General features: G+C 40.5%; 1 protein-coding gene and 1 long non-coding RNA gene across 4 annotated transcripts; one reads left to right on the top strand and one right to left on the bottom strand.

Annotated features, from left to right (window-relative positions):
• Window positions 1-4,510: 4,510 nt before the first annotated feature.
• Window positions 4,511-9,538, bottom strand: LOC123979042. Of its 3 annotated transcripts, none has more exons than XR_006827127.1 (3): window positions 9,262-9,538; window positions 6,773-6,857; window positions 4,511-5,307 (listed from the first exon to the last, which is right to left on the bottom strand). It is a non-coding gene; the product is annotated as an uncharacterized LOC123979042 (long non-coding RNA). The 3 variants fall into 3 exon arrangements; XR_006827129.1 differs by lacking the exon at window positions 9,262-9,538 and adding an exon at window positions 7,426-8,343; XR_006827128.1 differs by lacking the exon at window positions 9,262-9,538 and adding an exon at window positions 7,836-8,343.
• On the top strand, window positions 7,880-15,731 carry eif5a2 (eukaryotic translation initiation factor 5A2). The gene is made up of 5 exons (XM_046062758.1): window positions 7,880-8,034; window positions 9,374-9,547; window positions 9,685-9,789; window positions 14,957-15,088; window positions 15,378-15,731. Exons 2-5 carry the CDS (start codon window positions 9,386-9,388, stop codon window positions 15,435-15,437), a joined length of 459 nt encoding a protein of 152 aa, XP_045918714.1. The 5' UTR covers window positions 7,880-8,034; window positions 9,374-9,385; the 3' UTR covers window positions 15,438-15,731.
• Window positions 15,732-15,737: the final 6 nt, after the last annotated feature.

Here is a 15,737-nt window from a genome sequence, read left to right as displayed (position 1 = left end):
GTTTAGCTCTATAAGGTACGATAGACCTAACAACCAAACTGGTGGAGGGTGCATCACCTTTATCAAGGATGGGTTGGCCTACAGGGAATCCCCAAGCTCAGAAGATTCAGAATGTATAATAGTTGAAATCTATAGCCCAAGGAAAGAGGGAAATGTTAAATTGATTAATTTCTATAACCCATGCAAAAACTTAGATATCAATAAACTGAATGAAATGGCAGGGACTGTATACAGGAAAGAAATATGGTGTGGGGACTTCAATGCACACAACAGCTTATGGGGCAGCAATCACACAGATAATAATGGGGACATAATTGAAGAAATGATGGAAGAAAGATCACTGGTCTGCATTAATAATGGACAGGGAACACGAATGGATGTGAATAGGGGTAAAACATCATGTTTAGATATCGCACTGGTATCAGATAATTTGGTAAACGCATGTGAATGGTTTGTTATGAATGATTCTACCATAGGAAGTGACCATTTTCCAGTTCTCACTATTATTAATACAAATGTATGTTTCCAAGAAGGAAGTACGATTAACAGATGGTGCTTTGAGAAAGCAGACTGGGAAAAATTTAGGTTATGTTGTACGAAGTCAGCAAACCTTGTGATGTTAGAAGGTGATGTAGAGGAATGCACAAAGCAAATTACAGAACACATTATAAATGCAGCACATTTAAGTATTCCAAAAAGAACAACAAAGGGCAGGAAGAAAGTGGTCCCCTGGTGGAATGAGGAGTGTAGCAGAGCTGTAAAAGAACGAAACAAAGCCTTTAAAACATTAAAGAAGAATTTATCACAAGAGAGTGTTTTGGATTTTCAAAATAAAAGGGCAGTGGCACGTAGGACAATTAAGTTAACCAAAAAGAAAAATTGGAGAGAGTTCTGTTCCACCATAGGTAGAGGTGTAGAGTTAGGGGATATATGGTCTATGTTTAAAAGAATGAGTGGGAAAAGGAAAGCGATTAAAATCCCAGCTGTGATAGATGGAGGAAAGACGGTGGGGTCAGACTAAGAAAAGAAATAGATGTTGGGTAGGGCTTTTGCGGCTATGCATAGTGGTGATCACCTTATGGATATTCATAAGCAATAGAAAGACCTGGCACTCAGAGAAAATAAGGACGTGAAGCTGAAGAGGGAGGATGGTACAACAACTTTAGATGTGGATTTTACAATAACAGAACTCAATATAGCTCTGCTTGGCATGGGATATACAGCCTCAGGACAAGACCAGTTATGTTATGCCATGTTCCGACAGCTGCCAGTAGGGTCAATTAAGCTAGTGGTAAGACTGTTCAAAAAAATATAGAAGGATGGAATAATACCGAGAAGTTGGAAAAGTGCAGTTATACTACCGTTTAGCAAACCTGGTAAAGACCCAACCAATCCTGGTAATTATAGACCCATAGCTCTGACATCTCACTTATGCAAATGGATGGAGAGGATAATAGTTCGTAGGTTATCACATGTAATGGAACAGAGAGGACTACTGAGTAATATACAAAATGGATTTCGGAAAGTGTGCTCCACAACAGATGCTCTCGTTAGAGTAAGTAATGAGGTAGAAAAGGCACTGAAAATGAAAGAGCTGATGATAATAGTGTATTTTGACATTGAGAAGACATATGATACTATGTGGAGGGAAGGACTACTTATTAAACTAAATAGAATGGGGTTTGAAGGAAGGATTTATAACTGGATACTAGACTTTTTAACAGATAGGAAAATTAGAGTAAAGGTTGGATCAGAAATTTCTACAGAGTTTAAGGTAAATAATGGCATTCCCAGGGGAGCGCAATTAGCCCTATATTATTCAACATTATGATTAATGACATATTTTCAGATTTAGATGGACACATCAAATCAGCATTATATGCAGATGATGGGGCCATATGGATGAGAGGAAGAAATGAGACACATGTGTTAGAGAACATTAGGAAAGCAATAGGGAAAGTAGAGAAGTGGTCATTCAAGTGGGGATGCAGAGTCTGTTGAGCCAAGTCCAAGTCAGACAAATCACCTGATGTGCAGATTCCTGTCCCAACTGTTCGTCAGAGACAGAAATGGAATCCTGAGTCAAGAGTCCAGCCCCCGATACCAGCTCCTCGCAAAAGTAAAAGAGCAAATGCAGGTGCTCACCCAAACCCACATCATGAGCCCAGATCAGTTTTAGAGTCAATGTCGCTGAGCCCTGCAATGGTATCTCATATCCTTGCTAGTCTGGGAACTGTATTTTTCAGAGAAGCTCTTAATGAAGTTAAGAACAGTTACTCTGTCATCGAGGACGTTGACAGTTAAGCAGAGGAGAATGTAACCAGGTGATATAGTCAAACCTTAAATATACAGGAGATTCAAGTTACAAAACCTCTATTTGCACAATTTTCTGCTATAGCGAGAATGCTGCAGGTGTTGATTTTAGACAGCAGAGGGTATAGCGTTGCTGACTCAAACAGCCGCGTGCTTGCAGAGAGGTCAAGGGGCGCCGGGAAAATACAGGAAGTAAACTGCGCTATTTTGCATGGACTGGCTGCTGCTGTTATCGGATAGCCAACGCTTGTGGAAGAAACCCTACGTGTGGGCCACGAGAGCTCGTTATCTGTGAGTTAGAGGTGCCACTGCCATATTTTTGTAACCGTGTTTATGCCGCTTTATGTGCCAACTTTGGGCTGTATTCCTGTTATATATGTAATAGTTGCCACGTGTATGCAGAAGTAGTATTGAGTTTCTATTTTTGACTCAAAGAAGACCATTTTACCTTCACTTTGTTTGTTTTTGTTTTTTTTGTACATTCCCCAGTTACTCCAGTGGAGCGACTGCATTTTTGCTTCAGTTTACATAAAAGTACCAGCCCTGAAGGTGGGAAAACAATAAAAAGAAACCCTGCAAATCGTATTTGAAGTTGTGTGTGTAACTTGTCCCGGCTTCACTTTATAGTGTCTTTTAGTGTTGTGGAATTCAGTTCACCACTCTCATGGCATAGTTTTCGAATAACCTAATTTACACTACCTGCCCAGCACCAAATGGCAGGCAGACAAAGTAAGCAAAAAGCTGGTGAACATAACGGAGCATTTAGGAGCTAAAGAATGAGCTTTAAGGAGAGTGAATGTGGTGGAAAGTGGTGGCTAAAAACACAACTCCAAAAGAATGCTAACGTTGCCCTGTGTCTGCTGGATCTTTGAATAGGAAACTTTTTTGCATTCAAGATAGCATGTCACTTTTGTGTTCACAGGTTGTTATTACTGAACATTTAAAACAACTCAAACTGTGGAATTACTGAGCCAGGAAATTAAACAGTATTTATATTTGCAGAAACCTAAAGAGAAGGGATGGTAAACTATTACTTAAAGATTCTGTTATACTGTAGTGATATTTGGTTACCTCATTCTGACATCATCATTATCAATCCACGTTATGTCTCTTGAAATATAATAATACACTTAATCTACTCAAAAATGTGTTTTGCTTGTTACTTCACTTGAATGTTTGACCTTCACTGTATGTACGTGTGTGTGTGTGTGTGTGTGTGTGTTTATTCTGGAGGGAACTTTAACCTGAATGCACACTAACTGATGGGGACTCATGTCAATTTTTGTCCCCACGGGCACAGTGGAACAAATGTGTGCATGTATGTATGAATTTGACACTAAAGGCTGTTTTCACATTCATCTGCTGAAGGGGGAAAGTTTCTCCGTGCTCACCTTAAACCTAAGTTTAAGGCATGTATGCACAAGTATTACTTTCTGCCAATTGTGGTTCTATACATAACTTACATAAATGTAGAATAGTTATAGATTGTGTTTTTTCAATAAGGGAGAAACTGTTGACATAATTTGATTAATATTTAAGCTTTTTCTGAAAATAAATCACATTTATTTATTAATATCATAACTTTGATTGGATGTAAAATGTATTGCTTCAAATGCAACCAATAACCCTAATTAAAAATGTGTTGTTACCGTTAATGACTTTCACCCCTCACTGGGTTGGTGATGCTTACGTTGATTTCAGCTCTAAGTGTTTGTATGTGTGCGTTAATGGGAATGTGGATCTTTCAGATCAATTTGAGAAGTATCTATGATCTCGTTCCACATTTCATTGTGCGTCATGTAATGTGGGGAAATGATCTTTGTCTTGACTCGGTCTCGCTCTCCCTCGGTGTTGGTCTCGACTTGGTCTCAGCCCCTAAAAGTCTTGGTCTTGTCTCAGTCTCGATAAACTGTGGTCTTGGTCTTGACTACAGCACTATTGGCAGGGGATCTTTAAGAAAACACAAACAACAGTGAATTGACCAGTATGAAAGCATAAAAAATGCTTTCAGTATGAAAGCATAAAAAATGCTTTCATACTGGTCAATTCACTCAAAGACACAGCTTTTCACAGTTTTACACAGCCCCCAGCAATTCCCCAGGACTTATTTAACACTAATGACAAGACCTTTCCAGTAGCGCGTTTTTGCTCTGTGCTAAACAGTTGTGAGTCAAAACACACCCGGGAACACAGGAACCTTGCAGTACAGTTATCCATCTCTCAAATATGGTACCATAAAAAATAAGCCTTCTTTCTACGTATTAGAGAAAGAAAATACGTTCCCTTTGCTCTGTTTAGATTAAAATTAAAGAAATAATTCAAAAACACATGATGAGTTTAGGCATATCTTATATCCCATCCCAAGTTTCAATCCTTCATTGCCAGATCAACATGGCTGATTTGAATTTGTTTTAGAGAGCTCAGCTGACCTAAACAAAGAATAAACAACAAAATATAAAAATAAATAGTAAAACCATGAAGCACACAATACATTCAGTATAAAACAGATTGATAATATCCAACCCATACAATAATCATAAAAGCATAAAACAATGGGTAACGTAAAATCCAACATATATAAACACTATAAATAAGCACGTAGGGAAATTACTGGCAACATCAAACGACCCACCAGATAAAGTGCTTCAAACCATCTGCCCTATTGCACAAATGATTTGCTCTCCCCCTCCTCTATTAAACTGTACCATATCATCACTAGATATACCAATTTGTTTCAGTTGTCTCTCAGCTGTCTCTCAGGTTCTTTCTTCACAATAGTAGTGGTGTTATACCCCATTTCAGGGTGGAGCAGATTGTCACTCCCAGGAATTTGTAGCTGTCCACTTGTTGAATTTCACTTGATGGCCAAGGGAAGGTGGTCCCACAGTCCACCAGGGATCTCTCAGGGATTCTCTCTCATCACTCCTGTAAGCTGTTTTAACGTTGTTGGAGATCAGATCCACTACTGTGGTGTCATCTGTGAATTTAAAGATCCTGAAAGACAGGGAGTAGGAAATACAGTCATTTTGTGTACAATGAGTACAGGAGTGGGGATAGTAAACACCCCTGTGGGGCCCAAGTGATAATGTTTAAGAACTTGCCTCCTCTCCAACAAAAACTGAAAGACTCACTGACACTGTGACTGTTCAGCTCCCATTGTCTCACCTCACTGCAGCCTTCGACACCATCAACCACTCCACTCTTCTCTCCCGACTGGAAACTTACTCCAATATTATTGGCACTGCACTCTCCTGGCTCCACTCTTACCTCACCAACAGACAACAGTTCATCAACATCAATAACTGCACCTCCTCCACTGCTCCTTTGTCACATGGCATCCCCCAAGGTTCGGTGCTTGGTCCTCTCCTGTTCATCATTTACATCCTGCCACTCTGTAATATCATACGTAGATATGGTCTCCACTTCCACTGCCACGCTGATGACGTCCAGATCTACATCTCCACCAAATCCATCACAACAGTTACCTCTGCGACTCTGACCAACTGCCTCACCGACATACAAACCTGAATGCAAACCAACTTCTTACAACTCAATTACAATAACCCTTCCTACCTCACAGACCTGCTCCACCACCACAGTCCCTCCCGCAGCCTCCACTCCTCTGACACTAACCTCCTTTCACCTCAAATCAGTACCAAGCACCGTACCTGGGGCGACAGAGCTTTCACCATTGCAGCCCCCTCCCTATGGAACTCCTTCCCCATACACATCCAAGACTGCAGCGACATGGACTCTTTCAAATCACTTATCAAAACCCACCTATTTAGACTAGCTTTTAACATCAAATAATGTTATATTACACCTGCTGCTGTTTGTTATTTTGTTATTTATATGGTCGCCCCTTCCTCTTGTGTATTTCCGCATGTTTTTATCTACTATTCATATATTTTATATTATGATATTTATGTTTTTAATCTGTTTTAAATGTACATAACTTCTGCTTTTACTGTAAAGTGTCTTTGAGTGTCCTGAAAAGCGCTATAGAAATAAAATGTATTATTATTATTATTGTGGAATAGTATTAAAAGCGGAACTGTAATCGACAAACAGAACGCTCACATTGTTGTCACAGGCCTCTAGGTGTTAAAGAATAGAGTACATGCACAATGACCTGCATGCATCATCAACAGACCTAACAAACTGATAAGGCTCAAGGACAACACTGGAGAGATGGTTACATACCAGACATTCAAAGATTTTAATGATAACAGATATCAAAGCAACAGGTCTGTAGTCATTCAGGCAGCTTAGGTTGGATTTCTTAGCCACAGGTATAATCACAGCAGACTTAAAACATGCTGGGACCCTCTGCTGTGCAATAGACCAGGTAAAAATAGGGGCAAGTTCATATGCACAACATTTCAGGGTAGGCTATACTAGATGACACCAGATCGGGGCCTGCACCCTTCCTGTTTTGCCTGCACAGCAAGTTTCTTACCTCATGCTCCTGGATTTAAAACAGTGGAGTAGCAGGTTCAGATACACTGACAGAACAAGGCTGTGGGTCTGCTTTAGTGTCAAACCTGCAATAAAAGTTGTAAAGCTCATCAAGCAATTTAGGTTCAGTATCTGGGGTAACATTTTGTAATTAGTCATTGATTTAAAGCCCTGCCCCTTTATGTCCTTAAAATTTAACCTTGTTTTTAAATACTTTATGCTTTCTTTTACCGTCTTTTCAAATTTCTACTTAGAAGTCTTAAAGACATTTGTCACCTGATTTGAAAGCTTCATTTGTTTTAACAATATTTTAATATCTACTGAACCATGGCTTATTATCACTATAAAACATTACAGACTTGGATGGAACATTTGAAAGTGTGATCACATCAGCAAAAGAGTCCAGATCATCATGGTCTCTGCAATACAGTCCAGTCAGTTGTAAAAACAAAACGAAACAACAACAAAAACAGTCACTTAGCATATCTGTTGCTTGGGGGGACCATTGTCTCTGATGGTATTGTGGGAGTACTCATTACAGTGTGAAACGTCTGTGGAACACGAGAGCACGTGTTTTTCCTCCCTCTGGTAGCTGTAAAAATGTTTTGTCTATATGTCGGCAGTGCTGACGTGGTTTAAATCACCCAAACGTACAGAGTCTGGATTGTTGATTTCAATCTTCATAATATGGGCGAATTGCTGCTGAGAGGCAGCCGTGCCCCCCGGCTTCAGGAGGGATGTATACAGCAATCAGGATGAAAGATGCAAAATTCCCCGAGGACAGAATAAGTGACCCAAGTTGGGGGGAGCATGGCAACGGTGCATTATTAGATGACCATATGTTCTGTATTTTAAAATCTGAATTTGTAAAGTGACTGGCAACTATAACTGTTAAATAACGTTATGTTAAAGTATATAATAGCAGATAATTAAAACAGTGATGTAAAGTAGGTCTACCTCAAAATGATAGCCTACGTAGAACTAACTAAGTTACCCTCCACCACTGATTGTAACTGTAGGCCTATCTGCATATTTTACTATAACCATTTAGTCGAACAACTCACTTGCGAGGCTCCTATTTATTTTGGAGAGTTCTGTGCGGTGTGCGTACGTCCCAGGCAGACAGCTCTGCACTATGAGCCTCCCCCACCCCCTCTGCACCGCGTCACGCGAGCCAGTACCTGCCCTTTCTGCTCCTCCTGCGGTACAAAAGCTCTACGCATGCGAACTGACTTTCCCTCTTTGTTGTAAGCACGACAGAAGGTAAGCTAAACGTAAGGGGTTATAAGTAAAACGTTTTTACAAATGAGTTAACGTTAAGTAACGCCTGCCCTAATGTGTAACACTGGGAGGCAGTTGTCGTCTCGGTAGTTAAGTCAGCAACTTCTACGTAGTGAGGCGATGTCTGGTTAGCAATTGAAATAAGTTAGCACACTACTTTAGCTAACATTAGCTGCAGCCAATGTCAATGGGTGTGGGTCGTGTTTGAAAGCTAACGATGACAGAAAGCACACGAGGTTGGAACCTAAAGCTAGCTTGCTGGATTACGCTACAGTGGAAGATGCTCATCTGGCCCAGCTGCCACGTAACATAGCTAGTTAATGGTGTTTGCTAGCTTTTCAACCTGAGCTGCCTAGCCGTTCTAACGCTAACTTGGAGCATTTTTAAGATTACTTTATGAAGTCCGTGAACTAACGTTAACAATGCAGCTAACATATTTCACTCGTTAGGCACCCCCCCCCCCAGACAGTGTGCAAAAGCAAATTTGATTGCAGCAACATGGCGTAAATTATATGTAAATTCGACACATTAGCATCTAACGTTAGCGGTTAGCTTTTCAGATAGTTGGCTAGTGAGATGTGGTTGCACCACCTTGGATAATTGCGCACAAGTGGAGGGAGTTGATGATGAAATTAGTGCATACAAAGCTACCAATTTGCAGTATTAAAGCGAATCGGCTTTAGCTTGGAAGTATACATTTTAACGTAGAGCAATGTGCAGCAAAGCACTTTTAGTTGACATCTCCCACTCTGATCATTTTTTTGTTGGTTGTGTTTTTTGTTTTTTAAAGCACTTGCGGCCTGGCCACAGTCTTCTGACTTTCAGGAAAAAGACTGAGCGTGACCACATAAGCACAACATCTCTGGCAATATAATTTTCCTCAATAACAATATAATTGTTCAATATATCATCAATAAATATTTCATTTGAATCACGAACAAATTGGCACTTAATTTTTCTAATAAAATGTTTATTTTGTTGAGGAAAAGGGACTGAAAAGGTTTACCAATCATATTTGTTGAATATTTTTTTGAATGTTCTATCTCAGATTTGTTCAGTGATTCACTGTTTGGCATCAAGTGTTTGCCACATTCTGACCATAAAGGAAAGTTTAACCACATAATTAACAATCTGGTTTCTTAAATTTTCACTCGGGAGCAAAAAACAGCCTTTAAGAAATAATAATTTGACAGTTATCGAGATAATTACCGACTGGGTTGTTCCTTTTTATATTTGCAGTAATGGTTCCTCATCCTTTTAAGTAATACTACTGTCAGTCACATCTTATGCTTGTTCTTCATTTTTCTCCTGTTTAACACAGAAGTAGTCCATCATGGCAGATGATGATTTCACCTCTGGGGACTCTGGGGCCTCCACAACATATCCCGTACAGTGCTCTGCACTGAGGAAGAATGGCTATGTCATGTTGAAAGGGCGTCCCTGTAAGATCGTTGACATGACTACCTCCAAGACTGGCAAGCATGGGCATGCCAAGGTAAAACTTCCTTGTGCATCCTTTTGGAATGCAGAGCTTAAGGCACTTTCGTAATTTAGCCTCGAACTGTTGTGCATGTGACCCCCAGAGCTAATTTGGCTCAAGGTCGCATTTAATCAGTGATGGTGTTTTCCCAGGTTCACCTTACTGGACTTGACATCTTTACTCAGAAGAAGTTAGAAGATATCTGCCCATCTACTCATAACATGGATGTCCCAAATGTAACAAGGAAAGACTACCAGGTGAGATATCCCTGATTGATATTTTGGTGTAACCTAGGGAGCACCAAGGGGAATGCAGCATTTGTAATGTGTACTAGATGTTGTCAGTTGAAAGAAGTTGGTGTGGAAGCCAATAATTGTTTCTCGGTCCACTATATGGGGTTTGGCATTTGTTTCGACAACCAGTGCATCCATTTCATATAATGTTGTGGATTTTATACAACACAAAGGTGTGATGTGAGAAAATGATTTCAATTGCTAAACGTTGAATGCGTCAGAACTGTGCTGTTGTCTCAGTAGTTGTGAAAGGATATACAGGTTTTGAACAGGTTTTGGCTTGGCCAACAAGCAGTCTCTTCTGCCCTGATGAGAGGGCTCTTTTGGCATAGCAATTCAACAGAAGAAAACAGTGGTTGATAAATTATGGAAAGACGAGGCTTTGTTTTTAGGATGAGCTTTGCTCAACTGAACTTGTGCTTAGCGTACACCTGCAGCAACCCACCATGGCCATGTTCCACAGTGGCTCAGTCTTTTTCTTTTTTTTTTTCTTTTTTTTTTTTTGATTTGGGTTTCATTTACTGTACTGTAAAATACTGTGTGTGTGTATAGCATGAGTACTGTATTGGCACATGTGTGTACAGCAGCAAAGAACAAAAGGGTTTTTTGCCCCCCCCATCTGCACGCAGCCGTCTACTGACAAACTCTCCACAAGATGGAGGGACACAGAACGCTTGTCGACACATTTAAAGACCTGGCGTGTAAAAAGAAAAGCAGGGTTCATTCAGTGTTTCCCACACATATGCTTTACTTGGGCGGGCCGCCCAGGTTAGGGAACCCACTGGAGCATTTATCAGAGAAACGGTGATTACGTTACATGATCTACTGATGGAGAAAGTCGCCAATGTGGACATACAGGGAGAGGGAGACGGTAAAGCACCTTTTCCACTGCAAGGTGCAACCATATACAGAATATTACTGGATGAAGCCACCATGCTGATTTGAATGGAGAACAGTAAAGCCAGTTTTGGACTAATAAAATACTACAGGGCTGTTTCCTGTTGACAGCAGTGTCTACTGTGCATGATTGCGCTACATAACTGTGGTTTAATGATGTAGGACAGCAGCAGAAACACCGTAATTCTGGTAGCTGCATAGCTGCGCCAACAAAGTCTCATGGCTCAGTGTGTTTGACTCGGATCGTCACTGATTAATCGGTGCATCTACGAGGCTCACCTGTCAAACCACAATGCAGCGTCCCTGATCGGCGAATAGTTTTTTTTTTTTTATTTATTGTTTAATTGAGAGTTTATAATCTAAGCAATACGGTTACATCTCTTGTGTGCGACGGGGTGTCACGGGGTTTTGATGTAATTATTGGGCCTATATGGATCCCGCCGTGCAGGTTTTGGTCGGATCACTGTCCGATCTCTGGCTTACCCCATGGCCATGGGTGTTTGTTTTATTTATTTATTTATTTTTTTTTCTTAAATGCTTCAGGTAGCATTGGCACGTGTGTACAGCAGCAAAGAAAAGTTATGATTCTATCTATCCTCATTGTGCACTGTAGCACAATACTAATGATCTCTCTGAAAAGGCAAATCGCGGAGGCACTTAAATCATTCATGATCTAATATCGCACATCCCTACTACTCTATCGGTTCAGTTCTTTATTGATACTGTGTTAATTTTTTTTACAAAATATATTTAAATTTCAGAAGATTGGCATTGAATATTTTAAATAACTATTTCTAGAGTAGCAACAGTAATGTTTACACCAGCAAATTCACTATATAATCTCTCTATCTCTCTGGAAACAAATGTAAAGTGCATAACATTTCTGACATCAGGAGTTTAGAAAGAATTCAGACACCAGATCAGTCCTTCTACCTGTACTCTGTCCTCGTTCTGCTGATGTGATTCACTGCCTGCAGGTATTGCTGGTAGAGCGAGGAGGGACTGGTTTGTCTCAGTCAGCAGTTGTTTATAAGAATTTGCCACGTTAAGACTAAGCTAAACAGTTGCACTACACACAGCTTTCATTTTAGCTTGTCTGAAATAATTCGCTGTTAGCTGAGGTAGTGCTCAATGCTTCTGTAAAACACCGCAGCGGTGTACGAGACTTCTACCAGAGCACTTTTTTTTTTTTTTTTATTCTTTGAGATGTTTATGCATGTTGAAAAGGTGTATTGGTAAAATATTGGCTTTTTAAATTAAAGGTGGTTTTGCACTTTACTACGACGCATGTTTAGAGGTTATCGAGGTAACTTCAGCTTTAACCCGGATTCTCAGTCCTACGATGAATGAAGTCATGTATTTGAGATCAGAGACAAGGCTCTTAGACAACCAGTGTTTCCCATAGGATTTTAAGAGACTATGGTGGGTGGGCCTTGGACACTCTCGGGGGTCCGTGGGCATGACCCCCCCCCACCCCACCAGGCCTCTACAGTGCGACGATTTTGGTCGCATATGCCCCAAAAAAAATCTGTGTGCGAACTGGAAAAATGATTTAAGAGCACAATGTGAGAGTAACTACCGTAATCCCGCCATCCTGCCCGCTGCACTGCTAATCGTTCAATACACCCTGCCCCAAATAGCATGAAGGATGCGACGCAAAGCTGGTGTCAGTCAAATGACAGTTGTCGAAACTCTGGCAGGAAAAATGCCAGCTTGTCACTGGTGCACCGGTATCAAAGTTATTATAGTTTTGGATTTTTCATTAGTTTTTTTTTTTTTCGTTTTGACTGTTTCAGTTTAGTTTTCAACATGGGTTTGCTAGTTAAACTTTTATTTTTAATATGGTTAAGTTTAGTGTTGGTGGTAGTTTTAGTCTGTCGCTGCACGATGCCAAGTCCAGTTTAGTTCAGTCAGTTAAAATACAAGTACAATCATTATAAATGACCAGCAGACACCTTAACCCAGTGCCAGTGGAGCTCACTATCAATGTACTCGACAAGTTCATCACACATGCAGAATGAGCCCTAAGCAAATCCATCAGAACAAAACAAGGAAAATCACTCAAAATGTAGGCTTTATTTAGGTCCTATAAATAAATGAAAACTAAGGATATTTACTCTTTCATTTTAGTTAGTTTTACAAACCTACAATACAGTTTTAGTTATTTTTTTTTTTTTGTAAGGCCTTGTTTTTATTTCAGTTAACGACAATGTTTTTTTTTACATCTAGTTTTTGTTATTTCGTTCGTCTTTGTTAACAATAATAACCTTGACCGGGATAGATCCCGGTGGGCTGCTTCAGAAGCTTGTTACAAAAACAAAGACGGATGCAGTGTCAGCAGCTGGAGCGGGGTTAGTGAACCCTATGAACACGCTTATAGCTGGGTTGACTTCCCGTTCCCAGTTGTTGGGCTTAGTAAAGCCAGGTAACGATAAAGATCCTGGGTATGTTGAATGTTTCTACTGCAGCCTCTGACAGTCTAGCCAGCTCCTTTAGTAAGGAAAGTAGCTATTGGCTTTCCTAAAAGTCACTAAATAGCATTGTTACCTAATTTGCCTAATTGTGCATGTAATTGATAGACACTGTAGTAGAGGAATAATGTCGTGGGAGAGACCGTTATTAAACACCCTAACAATGTTAAGAACTACAGTCATGTAGTTCCAACATTGTGGCTGCAGGACCCGTTGCTCTGAACGTTTAGAACTACAACCAGTGCTTGAAGGAGGGGAAAAAATAGGTGCTAGTACTCTTCCCCCAAAAATAATGTGGCAGGTGACAATTCAAAATAAATATAATGCAGTAATCAGCTTTTGGACAAGGCATTTGTTCTATATTTCAGTTGCATTGCAATGTTTTCTTATTATGTATTGTTTCACTAACATTTTCTCGTTGCAAGCTGGTTTTCTGAACATTTTTAACAAGCTTTCAAAAAGATTCTGACCTTAGCGCTCCTTATTAGCTAGGCTCCTTACATGCTTGCTAATAACTGTTTTTTTTTAATTTTTTTATTTTTTAAGCTGCGTCTCTGACACTGACAGCGTTGTGTTGGAAAAATTTGTGCAGCTGTGTTCATGGTTCATGAGGGAGAGAGGGACAGGTGAGCGTGAGAGGATGTGCTGCAGGAAGGTGCTCTGCAATCAAATACGATTTTAAATAGGCCTTGGGGGGGGAGGAAAATGAAGATGTGGTGGTCAGCGTTGATATTGTGGCGGGCCGCCACAAATAAATGAACATATGGGGAAACAATGCTGTCAATATTTTTAAATGACCGTTCCATCCAGGCTGTGATTGGCCAGTACACGAAAAGTCACACTGACGAGCTATTTTCAGCACACGGCTGCTTGAAAGGTACCAAGCTTCTTTTCTCTCTGCTGTCTATGGCGACAGATGAGCGGGAACAGGTGACCGTCACATAGCATCCAGAGAATCTGATACGCAGAGGAGAGTACCGGCAGTTTGTGAGAAGTGCCAAGCAAGAAAAAGTCCGGGTATGCCAAAGAGTAAAATGTTGAGATGCCTGTACTGCGTACTGGTGTGTACCAGCCCACTTCAAGCACTGACTACAACCATGTAGTTCTAAATACATTTTTGCATTCGCAGTTCATTTGCAGTCTCTGGATGCGGAGGGGTGAACATGTCTGGCTCTGACTGCAGCTAGGAGGGACTAGGCTGCCTGTGAGTGCTTTGGGATAGGGGAGGGGTGGGCAGCTGCACGTTGAAGAGTAAAAGAAAGATGTGTGCTTTAAAGTTAAGTCTCGGTTAACACCAGAAAAAGTCGCTAGATTTGTCGCCAGCTTTTTTTTTTTTTTTTTTTACCAAGTCGCTTGAGGTCTGGAAAGTCGCTAAATATAGCAACAAAGTTGGTTAGTTGGCAACACTGCTATGATCTGCAGTTCGCAGACTTCGATCTGTGTGTATGTGGAGGACCTCTACCCCGAAGAAGAGAGGAGCGGATGCAGTGTTATGTTTACACCATAACCTTAAAGAACCTGTAATGTCAGAGCTTATCAAAACTACGGTCCTTAATTCATCCCTTGGGCCTTTCTAATATGTGGTTGGTAACGATCCCTATTTAACATGTGAATCAGCTGTTGCTGTTCTTCTCCCCTGCTTTTTCCCCCAATAAAGATTAGGTTGACTGGCACTGGTTATGTTTTGGTTTTTAAATCCACAATCCTCATGTGTTTAACATCTTACTGTGTTTGCTCTTTGCCCGCCTTTTGTTCATTTTTAGGTTATAGGTGTCTCAGATGGCTTCATGTCCCTGTTGGATGACACTGGAGTAACCAGAGAGGACCTTAAAGTGCCAGATGGTGACATGGGCAAAGAAATTGAGAAGAAGTTTAATAATGGAGATGAGTTTTTGGTGAGTTTCTGTGACCCTGGGTGGAAAAATAAATAAATAAATCTCTTAAAGGTGGTAGCTGAACTAGAAGAATTGTAAAAACAGTTTCTGACAGTGCACAAGTATCAAAGGGTTATATAATCACTTTCTTTCTTCATGGTTTTGTGCCTGCGTTGAATTGAGGTGGACAGCTGGATGCATTTGCTGTACCACTGTGGATTGATTTTATTATTTATCTTCTATGTTTTTTGGGGTAAAACAAGTGATTAGACAACTGTTCCCAGATCTTATTTTTCCCTTTCCTTTTTAGGTCTCTGTGATGAAAGCTTTGGATGAAGAGCATGTAATTGGCACCAAGGTCTTGACTTAATATGTCAAGGACAATGCTGGCTTTGAAGCCTCACCAAAGCTACTGGCCTTCACCCCACATCTCTACCAGTTTCCCCACTGGTCAACTAAAACCAGGACCTGGACTGGGTCAGCTTCTTCAACCGTACCTTGGGCTCAGGGCTGACTGGCATTCTCTTCAATCAATGAAGTTATCCACCCTTAGCCATCACAGCTTAACTTTGCAATGGGTACTGATATCATTCCAGGAATTCCAAACAATATTCCAGCAGTTTAGAACATTCTAGCATGTGATGTGTTTTTTTTTTTTTTTTTTTTTTTT

Source organism: Micropterus dolomieu, linkage group LG11 (genome assembly GCF_021292245.1).
Source record: "Micropterus dolomieu isolate WLL.071019.BEF.003 ecotype Adirondacks linkage group LG11, ASM2129224v1, whole genome shotgun sequence".
Classification (NCBI taxonomy): domain Eukaryota; kingdom Metazoa; phylum Chordata; class Actinopteri; order Centrarchiformes; family Centrarchidae; genus Micropterus; species Micropterus dolomieu.
This window is presented reverse-complemented; position numbering and strand designations above follow the sequence as displayed.